This window comes from Rhineura floridana, chromosome 1 (genome assembly GCF_030035675.1).
Source record: "Rhineura floridana isolate rRhiFlo1 chromosome 1, rRhiFlo1.hap2, whole genome shotgun sequence".
In the NCBI taxonomy this organism is placed as follows: Eukaryota; Metazoa; Chordata; class Lepidosauria; order Squamata; family Rhineuridae; genus Rhineura; species Rhineura floridana.
The window spans coordinates 94,239,236-94,252,426 of NC_084480.1; the positions used below are offsets into that span (position 1 = coordinate 94,239,236).

The 13,191-nt window shown below is 41.8% G+C and overlaps 1 protein-coding gene across 14 annotated transcripts in view; it reads right to left on the reverse strand.

Moving 5' to 3' along the window:
- Positions 1–13,191, reverse strand: part of ERCC6L2 (ERCC excision repair 6 like 2) — an 82,034-nt gene that overhangs the window by 39,331 nt on the left and 29,512 nt on the right. For 11 of the 14 annotated variants that reach the window (XM_061626385.1, XM_061626391.1, XM_061626399.1 and 8 more), the window contains 2 exons: positions 11,401–11,514; positions 6,968–7,087 (listed from right to left, as the gene is read on the reverse strand). In XM_061626385.1, the coding sequence (XP_061482369.1) occupies positions 6,968–7,087; positions 11,401–11,514 (234 nt within the window). Of the gene's footprint in view, positions 1–280; positions 309–1,416; positions 1,448–6,281; positions 6,361–6,728; positions 6,844–6,967; positions 7,088–11,400; positions 11,515–13,191 lie in introns of those variants that run through there. The other 3 variants (XM_061626458.1, XM_061626417.1, XM_061626445.1) reach the window with 3 other exon arrangements.

Consider the following 13,191-nt stretch of genomic DNA (forward strand, 5'->3'; position numbering starts at 1 on the left):
GTCAATGTTTACATGTGCGAAATATAAGATGTATAAAATATTTTACAAAATGTCCCTGTGTTTTGCAAAAAATAAAAGACTCTGGTTAATACAGATATAAAAGAAAATGCATGAAACAGTCAAAGAAATGTGATCTTAACACAAACACATTGCAATAGTTGCAAATCACAGCATTACAGCTGCTCATGATTTGATCTCTTTAGTCTACAAGGCCATGACCACACAACTACATTAAAGAAAAAAAAAGCAGAATATAATAGTCATCCTGAACAGCGCTAACCCTCTCTGAAACCTGCTGCATTACATCCAAGTTCAGCACTTCTTGGAACATGTCTTCTCAAAATAATCAGTCAGCTGTATGCCCCCCTCCTCTCTGTCCTATGTTGCTATGTTTACAGTAGGTCATGGCTTCACAGACTTTGCATGGACCTTGAAATGCCGATAATCCGCCCACACGCAACGCTCTTCTGGTAGGGAAGCAAATAATCCAGGGCATTCTGTATAAGAGTGATACTGTTATTCTCAAAAGAAGCATGTCGACATCTGGCAACAGTAATTCCACAGCACCGTGCAGAAGCAAGATACGGAAGGGAAAAGAGGAATTTTCTGCCCCATGTCTGTACTCTATTCCCACTGGGCAATAAATATTCAAACCATGTTATTGATTCAGTGATAAATACATAACCTCGTAATTTGCACATATTTTCCTGAAAGTACAACATTCAAATGGCAGCAGGATATTTATCTGATTAATTCTATAATGGCAGATAAAATCTTGAATATAAAGCAGCAATCATACTGTTCATAACCTACACGATAGGTCCAATCATCCAATTTCATGGTGAACTGAAAGAGGCACAAATTGGAAATATTTAGAGAGCTTCAGTTTGCAATTCAATTACAAATGGTGAAAACTGGATAGTTTTAATGGGCAAAAAACATTTCAGACTCCAATTTTATTCTCTTAAGTAGAACTACGGTGATTAAAGAATAAAATGAGTTTAGCTTCAAAATTAAATTTGATAATTAGAGATAATTAATTCCCTAATGGATATCCTGAAAACAAATCCACTTTATTTAAAGAAAGTAAACCAATGTTATGTCATTTTGGAATTTAAGAGTATTCTGCAGCATGGTAGGTATTAAGGCACTCAGCACGACAGTAGGTCAGAAGACAAGAAAGGTAAGGCACTAATAGCTAAGACTGAAAAGGAAAATTGTATTAATCCAGAACAACCAAAGCAAACAGAGACAGCCAGTGTGGTATAGTGATTAGAGTGTTGGACTAGGACCTGGGAGTCAGAGACTAGGGTTCAAATCCCCAGTCAAGGATTAAACCCACTGGGTGACCTTGGGCTAGTAATTCTCTTTCTGCCTAGCCTACCTCACAGAGTTGTTGTGATGATAAAATGGAGAGGAGGGAAATCACGTACACCATCTTGAGCTCCTTGGAGGCAAGGTTGTATATAAATGTAATTAGAAAAAGAAGCAATAAGCTAAGCAACAGATGCTCTTAGATTCAGCACATTATGTTCATCAATAATATACATCACGGTTTCATAATTTCCAGGCTGAATTGCTGTGATGCATTTTACATAGAGGTACCCCGAATAATGAATCAGGGACAGCAATGCATGGGGCCTGGACACCAAGATCAGCAGAGGGGGCCTCCCTGGCATTTCCACTGCCCTCAGAAGCTCCAAGAGGGGGAGTGGCCCGGGAAAGGGCATTCTCTGTGGGAGCCACCCAGTTGTAGAACTCCCTCTCCATAGAGATGTGCCTGGCATCTTCACTATACAGTTCAGGCAAATCCTGAAGATGCACCTCTTTTGTGATTGAAATGGTTTTAAACTGTTTTTAATGTTGTATTTGAAATTGTTGTACCCACCCTGGGACCTTAGGATGAAGACCAAGTAATGTTCTTAAGAATAAGAACACGAGTAAGAGTAAGAATAAGAATGACATTACATCACTGACCCCCAAGTTTCAGACAGATTCTTGACCTATAAAGCTCCATCTACCTAAGAAGACACATTCTCCAATATGTATTGTTGTTTTCTCTGCAGCTTGTCTACCAACCATGCGCTTGGGCTGTACAAAGTAGTAGTCTACTGTTAGAACAAGTTTAGTTCTTAGTTCTAGTTATAAGTCCTGAGCTTATAACTAGAGAAGGATTCAGTTCTAAAAATAATTAAAGGAATTCTCTTTCAAGTTGTTAACATTTTTATGCAGTCTATAAAATTTAGTGTGATAGTTGTACACAAATAGGATGGTTAAAATATATAGATCAAGGAGAGCAGAAAGAAAGGGATGGGAATGAAGAAAGATATGCACCTTCCTAGCATTCAGGATTCTGGAGAAAAGTGAAACCCTCCCACTCCACAAATTTGTCCTTTCACACCTAGAAAAAGACCAGTATATGAGCTGCCTTGATTCTCCCTTCCCATAAGTGAAACAATAGACACAAGAAGTGGACTACATTTCCACAATGCCCAGTATTCAAGTACAATCCAGCTTCCAGCCCTAACACCTGTACATGAGTTCTTCTTTTGGGGGGAGGGGGGAGGAGAGAGAGAGAGATGGAAGGAAGTGAGAAGCATAGTCAGAAACCTAAGACAAAGTGAGGTGGGGTTTATCACAAACCAGGACACTGGGAAAATTTAGCCTCTTCCTTTTTTTTGTCCTCCTGCACTTGTGGTGCTTTCTGTGACTTGCCACAAGGAGTGGGGAGGCAACTGTACACACTTAAATACAGCTGCAACTTGTCATGCACTTAGCTAGCCGACTACAACCAGAATGGAACTGGGCAACAAGTCCCATTGAAAAGTAATGGGGATGCTATAGTTGAAGTTCTGACTTGTGTTGCAGATAACTTCCTCCTACAGAAGGTGGAGGAAGCAACCAGAGGATCAGCGATCCTAGACTTGATTCTAACCAATAGAGATGATTTGGTGGATGAAGTGACAGTTACAGGAACTCTGGGGGAAAGTGACCACACCATACTTGAATTCTTGATTTTAACAGAAACGAAAGCTGAGAGTAGCCATACGCGCACCCTGGACTTCAGGAAAGCTGATTTTAATAAACTCAGAACAATTGTAACTACAGTTCCATGGCAAGCTACCCTAATGAGGAGTCCAAGATGGGTGGGAGTTTCTAAAAAAGGAAATTCTAAAAGCGCAATAGCAAGCAATTCCAACAAGGAAAAAAGGGGGGAAACAGCAGAAGAAGCCAATGTGGCTTCACAAAAAGCTTAAGAGATTATCTGAAAACAAAAAAGGACACATACAGGAAGTGGAAAGAAGGCCAGGCCACAAAGGAAGAGTACAAGCAGGTATCACGGAATTGCAGGGATGGTGTCAGGAAGGCTAAAGCTGAGAATGAGCTGAGGCTAGCGAGGGATGCTAAAAGCAACAAAAAAGCTTTCTTCAGGTGTGTCCATAGTAAAAGACAGAGAAAAGAAATGGTGGCACAGCTACTCAATGAGGATGCCAAAACGATAACAGATGACAAAGAAAAGGCAGAAGTGCTCAATTCCTACTTTGGCTCAGTCTTCTCCCAAAAAAGGGCCTATGACCCTCCCGGGAAACATGAAGCAGAAGAGGCAGGATTGGAGCTTGAGATTGATAGACAAATGGTCAAGGAATACCTAATCACTTTGAATGAGTTCAAATCGGCAGGGCCCGATAAACTGCATCCTAGAGTATTGAAGGAACTGGCTGAAGAACTCTCAGAACCGCTCTCTATTATCTTTGCGAAATCATGGAGGACCGGTGAAGTGTCGGATGACTGGAGGAGAGCTAATGTTGTCCCTATCTTCAAAAAGGGCAAGAAGGAGGAACCGGGGAACTACAGACCAGTCAGCCTAACATCAATCCCTGGAAAAATTCTGGAGCAGAATATAAAGCAGTAAAACTGTAAGCACCTTGAAAGCAATGCAGTGATTACTAGGAGCCAACATGGATTTATGAAGAACAAATCCTGCCAAACTAATCTCATCTCATTTTTTGATCAGGTAACCTCCCTTGTAGACTGTGGGAATGCTGTGGACATAATATATCTCGACTTCAGCAAAGCTTTTGACAAAGTTCCCCATGATATTCTGATTAGTAAACTAGCTAAATGGGGGCTGGATGGAACAACTATTAGATCGATCCACAGTTGGCTCCAGAATCATACTCAAAGAGTGCTTATCAATGGTTCCTTCTCAAACTGGGCGGAAGTAAGGAGTGGGGTACCACAGGGCTTGGTCCTGGGCCCAGTGCTCTTTAACATTTTTATTAACGAGGACGTACAAAGCATGCTTATCAAATTTGCAGATGATACAAAATTGGGGGGCATAGGTAATACCATGGAAGACAAAAAGAAAATTCAAAGGGACCTTGATAGGCTGGAGCATTGGGCTGAAAACAACAGAATGAAATTTAACAGGGATAAAGGCAAAGTTCTACATTTAGGAAAAAGAAACCAAATGCAGAGTTATAAGATGGGGGATACTTGGCTCAGCAGTACAACATGTGAGAAGGATCTTGGAATTGTCATTGATCACAAGCTGAATATGAGTCAACAGTGTGATGTGGCTGCAAAAAAGGCAAATGCTATATTAGGCTGCATTAACAGAAGTATAGTTTCCAAATTGCGTGAAGTACTAGTTCCCCTCTATTCAGCACTGGTTAGGCCTCATCTTGAATACTGCGTCCAGTTCTGGTCTCCGCACTTCAAGAAGGATGCAGACAAACTGGAACAGGTTCAGAGGAGGGCAACAAAGATGATCCGGGGACTGGGAACCAAGCCCTATGAGGAGAGACTGAAAGAACTGGGCATGTTTAGCCTAGAGATGACTGAGGGGAGATATGATAGCACTCTTCAAGTACATGAAAGGTTGTCACATAGAGGAGGGCCAGGATCTCTTCTCGGTTGTCCCAGAGTGCAGAACACGGAATAATGTGCTCAAGTTGCAGGAAGCCAGATTTCGACTGGACATCAGGAAAAACTTCCTAACTGTTAGAGCCATACGACAATGGAACGAATTCCCTAGAGAGGTAGTGGGCGACACTGGAGACATTCAAGAGGCAGCTGGACACCCATCTGTTGGAAATGCTTTGATTTGGATTCCTGCATTGAGCAGGGAGTTGGACTCGATGACCTTGTAGGCCCCTTCCAACTCTACTATTCTATGATTCTATGAAGGTAGTGTAAAGGGGGTCTTTCATGTAGCAATGACCACAGATTTGGATTGGTTTAAAAGAGATTTAGACAAATTCATGGAGGATCAGGCTATCAATAGCTACTATCCCTGACTGCTGTGTTCTACTTCCATTGCCGCTGGCAGCATGTCTCCAAATACCAATTTCTGGGAATCAAACATGAGGAAAGCATTGTTGCTCTCAGGTCCTGCTTGTGAGCATCTGGTTGGTCACTGTGAGAAGAGGATGCAAAGGTGGGCCTTTGACCCGATCCAGTGGGGCTTTTCTTATGTCCTTGGAAAAGCCACTTAAGTGGCGCCCAATAATGCCATCTAAGACATCCCTGTGTTATTTCACACAGAAGATGTATTTGATACTCTGCAGATGAACAGAAGAGATCTGAAACAGTTTGGAAACTTCAGTAGTTAATATATATATAAAAAAACCCACCCCCTACTACTGCCCTAGTTACTTGCTCATTCTTGCTCAATTTCTCAGTTGCAGCTATTTATTGATGTAGGTTATGTATGCCTTTTTAAATGGAAAAAAAGCAGAATTGTATAGTTGAGCTTTCAAGTAAAATGTAATTTTTAGAATTGTCTCTAATATTTTCATAACCTTCTCTTAGGTGAAGCCTGGCAGACTGCTTAAAATTAGAACAAATCTCCTGGGGGCAACAATATCTGATTAAAGGCTCTCTTTTACTGGAGTCTCACTATTTTCTTTTTTTAAGGTATATTTAAAGTAGTATAGTGCTTGTAAAAATACAAGAGACTGTAAAGCTAGAAACCAGATTACAAGTACAGTATATGTACTCTGCTCTGTTTCTTTCCATACTAATAATAATAATAATAATAATAATAATAATAATAATAATAATAATAATAATAATTTATTTTTAGACCGCCTATCTGGCCAAATGAACGGCCACTCTAGGCAGCGTACATAAAATTAAATACACATATAAATACAATTATAACATCAGTCTTTCATTATCAAACCCACCCACATCTGTACGCTATAAAACTAAAATTACCCAGGAATCCTATATGCCCGCTGAAACAGCCAAGTTTTCAATTTTTGGCGGAAACCTACCAGGGAGGGGGTATGCCGAAGATCATATGGCAGAGAGTTCCAGAGGGTGGGAGCCACAATCGAGAATGCCCTCTCTTACCTGCCGGAAAGGTAGGTGGAAAGAAACAGACTCTGTGTATACATAGCCTGATCCAAAGGATCAACAGGCACTCTAAGATGGACAGAGTTTCTATGTTCCATCATAAATTATTTTACAAATCATGGATTGATTGCAAAACAGAAAAGTATGCCACAGGACAACAACTGGTAACCATTTTGCAATGTCAGTGATTAGGCCACTGCTTATATACCATCCACTTCTTATACTTGTGCCAATAAATTTGCATCAACATGTTTTTCGTGAGAGGAAGGCCCCATTGTTCATAGTTATCAATGAAATATTACACAGAAAGATATACAGAAAATTTCAAACACAGTTTAAAGCACATGTTAAACAAAAGGTAATACCAGAACTGTATCTAATGCTTTGTGCATGTGGTTCTGCTGCCACAACAGGACTTCCATTCCTTTGAGGAACCCTCTGGAGCCGATTGCGAGGGTAGTTGGGGGCTGGAGGGGACAGCTGAAAGAAAAGGAAGCTCCATTATGTGCACAGAAGCCTGTTGCACCAGCAGAGCTGCAGCATTAGATACAACCCCAACAATTGTTTGCCCCCAAGACATACTCTACCCCCTTCATTTATTTACCTTCATTTTCCCACTATACTTTGGATCAGAAATGGTTTCAAAGGCTGCATCTTTGCTAAGCTTCACAAAATCAGGAAACTTGGAAAACACCTGGCTGCAAACCTTTGTGATGTGGGCTTCCTAAAATAAAACATAAATCATTACATTTTATTACATTTTTATCCCAACCTAGCATATAAGGTCCTCCCCGTCTCTTCATTAAATCCTCATAACAACCTTCTGAGGAAGGTTAGGCTAAGAGAAGTGACTGGCCCAAGGGTCACACAGTGAGTTTCGTGGCTGGGTGGAGATTTGAACCCTGGTTTTCCAGGTCTCAGTCAAGTACTCTGACCATAGGATACATTTTGGCAAATCTGAAATTAACATCCTTGGCACACGAAAAAATTTAGAACACTTTTAAACATTTACATCTACTATATATTTTGAAAAGTTGTTTGTCTGTCTGTTAATCTGTTCTCTATGCATTTGGACACCTTTGCAGATACTGTCACCAAATTTGGCATGATGGCTCCTGCAATCAAGGAGTAAGTTTTGCCATTTTGAATCAAGATGGCGACTGAACTTTTTAAAACTACACTGCTTTGGACACGTCTTAAGATATCAAAATTGTCATGCCCCCACTGAAGGAATCCTATTCAGAGAACAACCTGATGCACCCCAAAGCAAATGTTACAGAGAAGAAGGCTGTGTCAGTGGCAGAGGTTGGAAAAGTTACTTTTTTGAACTACAACTCCCATCAGCCCAATCCAGTGGACATGCTGGCTGGGGCTGATGGGAGTTGTAGTTCAGAAAAGTAATTTTTCCAAGCTCTGGTCAGTGGACAGGGGGATCTGGGGCCTTCAGGGGTCACAACATCCTAACCCTCTCTGCAAGATACCAAGGGCCCCTGCACAGAATTGGAGGTAGAGCTGCCATCAAGTCTGGGAGAGTACCAGCTCTTAAAGGCCCAGTCAGAATGCCTGCTTGAAGAACAAGGACTCCTCGGGAATAAAGGGCTATTCATGAGGAAGCTACTTATCATGAGTAGACCAAAGTCCTCAGACAATCCAGATGGCCTGCAGATGTGCTGTGAATGGGGTTCTGAAGGCTCATAGTTAAAAGTCTCCAGTGACTGGCAGAGAGTGCTAGAACATCGTTCTTCCAATAGCTCCCTGACTTGCCTTGTGACTGGACTGCTTCTAGAACTTGCCTCTCATGATACCCCTGGACTTTAACTTTGGACTGTGACCAGACTTTGCTTTTTGGATTGCCCATGTGAGTTGACTTGGGACTAATGGATTTGGTTTCAGCAATAACCAAATTTTGCCTGATAGTTCCTGAGATTGAGGAGGAGGTTTTTGTCTCTGTTTGGATACAATCTGATGCCATTTTGAATTAAGATGATGGACTAAACTTCAAAACTGCACTGATTTTTTGGTCTCTTAGCATTCCTGAGCAATGCTGGGCACTTTCTGTAATATTAATATATTTCACATTTAGATCTTGCTGTTCCTCCAAATTCAGGGTACAGTATATGAAGCAATACCATTTTATGCTCACAACAATCCTCTGAGGTACATTAGACTGTGAGTTGCACGAGGCAACACTGAAAGTTCCATGGCTGAGGGGTGATTTTAAATCAGATCTCCCAGGACTCTATTAACTATAACAGCACTGTCAAAACATAAGTCCCTTCAGGGTTCCCAATGTGTTCTAGAGCACCCCACCATATTCTACCAAAAATACTGAATTAATGTCAGGGTTAGGAAGTAATGTCCACTGTAGAAGCAACATGATACTCAGGAGTATCATGTGCCTTGATATCAGCCACCTCCACCACTCCTTTTAAATTAGCAACACAAGTGTCAAACAAGGAGGAGAGTATAGAAAAGTGGGGTGTACTACATTGAAGCAAAACCAAGTAGAGTGTTCAGTTTGCAGTTTCTAGTAGTGGATGGCATGTTGGCCTGGAACGCTCACTTGATCAGCAGGGTGGTTGGCGGGGTGTAAATGTGCTGACAGCAACACCAGACCAGATCCATCTAACAGCTTATAGAATCCCTTGGCTGTTCCTAGGGATTTATTGTTGCAACATCTACTATCATATAAGACAACTAGCAAAATAAATAAATAAATAAAAATAACACACACAGTGCAATCCTATGCATGTCTACTCCAAAACAGGTTCTATCAAATGAAAGGGAACTTACTCCCACATAAGTGTGTATAGGATTGTAATCTACTATAAAAAGTGTGAGGGGGTGTTGCATTTCCCATGCCAATGTGAATGTTAAACCTGTAATAGCTAGAACACTTGCTGACTAAAACAGCTCTCTTTTGATTCCATAGAGCGAAGAGGCTTAGAGGAGCCTTGAGTGCCATGTGTGAAAATGCCCCCAACATACTTACAATCCAATAAAAATTCAGAATGAAAATGTCTCTCTTAAAATAAACAGTACAACTCCTGTCTCAAATTTTCTAGGCCTAAGGTATGACATTTTAGGATTTTGCACACCACAATGGTTGGCCTTACCATCGACCAAGAGAAACAGATTCCAGAGGCTTTGTCATTTTACTGCTTCCAAATTTCCATCTCTATCTCTCTCTGTATATATTAAAATAGCTGAAGTCCAGAGCAGAGGGTCAGGGGTATAATTTTAACATTGGTGTGCACAAGTGTCCAGTGCCAGCACTGTGCGCAATGATCCTAAACACACTTTCTTCAAAGTTACCTCCTTCAACATAAATATATTTAAGACTGAAGCGGTCTTGCCAACAGCCACTTGCCAGGTTGCCTGTAGTAAAAATTATCCCAAGTAATCAGATGAACCCTCTTCTAGCCATAAGGACCTACCAGTCTTGAAAGCTAGAAGGGTGCATTCACACTGTTTCTCTCTCTCTCTTCAGCAGGGGAAAGACACAAGCCTGAACCCAGCCTCCATATTACAGCCCTATGCTTAAAACAATGGAGATGGCACACTGGAGTCCTATCCTCATTGCAGTCTGAAAACATTAGCTATCAGACTGGAATTAAAAGAGGCATCCTCCTGCACAGCTTCCAGTCTTTCATTCTTTCTCTCCATCCCACAGGCAGAGAAGCAGAGAAGAACATGGAGACTAGCAGCTACCTGGGCACCTTGCTGAGTTTCCAAGATACCGATGGGAAGTCTGCAAGCAGAACATGGAGGATAAGGCTGGCAATGGCTACTAGTCATGATGGCTATGCTCTGCCTCCATAGTTGGAGGCAGTGTGCTTCTGAAAACCGGTTGCCAGAAGCCGCAGGAGGGAAGAGTGCTCTTGCACTCAGGTCCTGCTTGCAAGCTTCCCATGGGCATCTGGCTGGCCACAGCAAGAATAGGATGCTGGACTATATGGGCTGCTGGCCTGATCCAGCAGGCTCTTCTTATGTTCTTAACAAGATCACAATAGTACTCTCTCCACTTGAGAGTCCCAGCAACTGGCATTCAAAAGCAGAGGTGTGGTCGCACAGGGTCTTTGGGGGTCTTAGACCACTTATTTTTTGGGGAGCAGAGTCCCCCCCCAAGCAGGGTCCCTATGTCTCCAGCATCCTACAAGCCAATCAGAATGAAAGGGGAGTGTGTTAGCCACTGAGAATAACCTTCTAACATGCTTCCTTGTCCTTCCTGCTGATTGAAGCCAATCAGAGTGAAAGGAGGTAAGAGGGCCACTGAGAAGTCTCTTCTGAGTAGCTAAAACACTCACCTTCCATGCTGATTGTCTTCTAGGAACATCTGTTGTTGGGGAGAGTGAGTGAGGGGACATGGCATGATTATCATGAAGGGACCCTGCACTTATGGATTTGCCACTAAGCTACTGTTCAGAAGCATGCTGCCTCTGATACTGGAGGTAGTACACAGCCATCATAGCTAGTTGCCGCTGATAGCCACTGATAGCCTTATCTTCTATGAATTTGTCCATTGGTACCCATTACTACATCTTGTGTTAATTCAGGAGGGAAGTGGAGGCAGTGGAATCTTGTTGGTGGCAATACCATTACACTTGCTGGGATGGAAACGGGGTGTGGCAAGGGGGTAATTAGGCAGGAGGAGATCCAAGTTAATGGTAGCAGATCTAGAACTCTCCTGACCTCACCCTTACCTTGCCTTGCCCCTCCCCTGAGCCAATGAGCACAGCACTGCCACTCCCAGGAGGGCATCACTATTTCCACTCCCATCATAAGCCATTGCTGGGCACTGCACATCAGTGGCCTAGGGTGGCAGATAGGAAGGAGGAAAAGGAAGCCTGTCGGGGGACACTGAACTTAGTACTGAAAAATATATTGAAGGGTGTATGAATTAGTTCTGTGTCTCCTGAAGTGAAGGTTGTTAATAGAACAAGCAACTAAACAAGACACTGAAATGGGAAAAAAAGGAATTTACCAGTAAGTTGTTCTTCAAAATGCTACTGGCTATGAAGACTCAAGGAAACTAACCTGCTGTTTGCTTGTGTTGTCTGTTTGTAACAGTGCAGCATGATTAGCAATCTTACGAAGTACGGTCAGGTAACTGAAATACAATGCCTGCATTGTTTCGCCATGAGCATTAGTCTGCAAAAATATAAATAAAGAAATTAATCTTTGAAAGGGAAGAGAGGTTTCAGGCAGCTTACATGCAGGAACCTTTGTACGTGGCAGAGCATTCAAAAATGGCACTGCCCACACTGGCATGTGAAGTGGTACAGTCCACCCTCTACCACCTCATTCTTCTATATGTGTAGGCTGGGGCCCAGTTTAGGGCACTCAGAGAGTGTAAATACTACACAGAAGCAATGCCTCATTGGAACCATTCTAAGAAACCAGGAACCTTTTATGTAAACTCTCCTTGGATGCAACTGACAGGGAACTTTTTACACATGACCACCGAAAGAATGCAGGTTGTATAGACCCTCCCATTTTTGTGTAGGGGCAGAGCCCAAGAATAATTTATCTGGGCCAATACAGACTTGGATCACAAATCCCCTTTTTCCTTCCCACCACCCTGTTTCTTTTGACCCCCTTTGTTTAAGCGCTTTACATTTCTGATTGACCGATTTGTGTTTATAGCCAGAAATGGCAGTATGGCATGCATGCATATTCATTATAAAGAAGTGTAATGACAAATTCCCTGTAAACCCTACAGATGAGAAGCCTCTCATTTACTCCTGTATGTTCTGGGGCTTATAAATACTATCAGCACTGCATCCCACCGTCCCTGCAATCCCAATGTACCTGACTGTTAGGATGTTGCTGAAAACCTTTCTGTTCCACCAGGCTTATGAAGGCAAATAAGAAGATGTCTTTTTGCAATGATTGATCTTTGTTTTTACTGTATTTTTAATGGTTTTTACTGTACAGTTTTTTTACTTGTTGAAAACCCCTTTGATGTTTTTGAATGAAATAGTGGTATACAAATATATTTATAAATAAATTGCTTCCCTTTCCCTTCTGCTACTTGCACTCATCTACCATACCCTGTTGGCTGTTCTTGCCTCTGCATAGGAAATGCCAACAGGAACTAAGTAGCTCTGCCAGTGCTTGGGAGAGGAAGATACAAACCTTTCTGCCTCTCAAACTATAAACCCCAGAATTCTAATACTGCTGCTGGTTGGTTTCCATCAATCTCACAAGGTCCGGATACCCAATATAGCTATAAGAAAATATGTTTGCTGATACATCTTTGTGCAAAATCTACCATTTAACCTCAATTTTCCCCTCATGGTAGTGAGATCAATCCAAACCTCCTGGCTACTGAGGGTCCCTACTCCCACCCCAATGCTTGGAGCCCACACAGGACTCTTCCCTGGTGGATTGTGTCCCATTTATTACCATTGTTACCATCAGTTGGTTCCTGTAGAGCAAAGTAATGCTATGGTGTTAAATACAGTTGGATTTACTTCCAAGGGATTTAACGCCAAATTACATATGCTTAGGATGTAGGGTGCTGTTACTTGTCATATATCTGAAATATATTTAACACGAAACAACTTAAAAAGTCGTATCCAATAGCTTTTCAGTAAACCAGCAATGACATCAACACTGCATCAAATAACTACTTTCCTGGCTATGCCTGGCTGATTTTTAGGTGATGATTCACTGACCATTTATGCTGTGGTAGTTCCACTGGAATAAACATGACAAAAAATTAAGTCGTACATTTTATGGATCTCATGAGGGTAGCAATAGTAACACTATTATTGCAACTACTATGATTTAGCAATATAACTTCTAAGAGCGCATCACAAGACA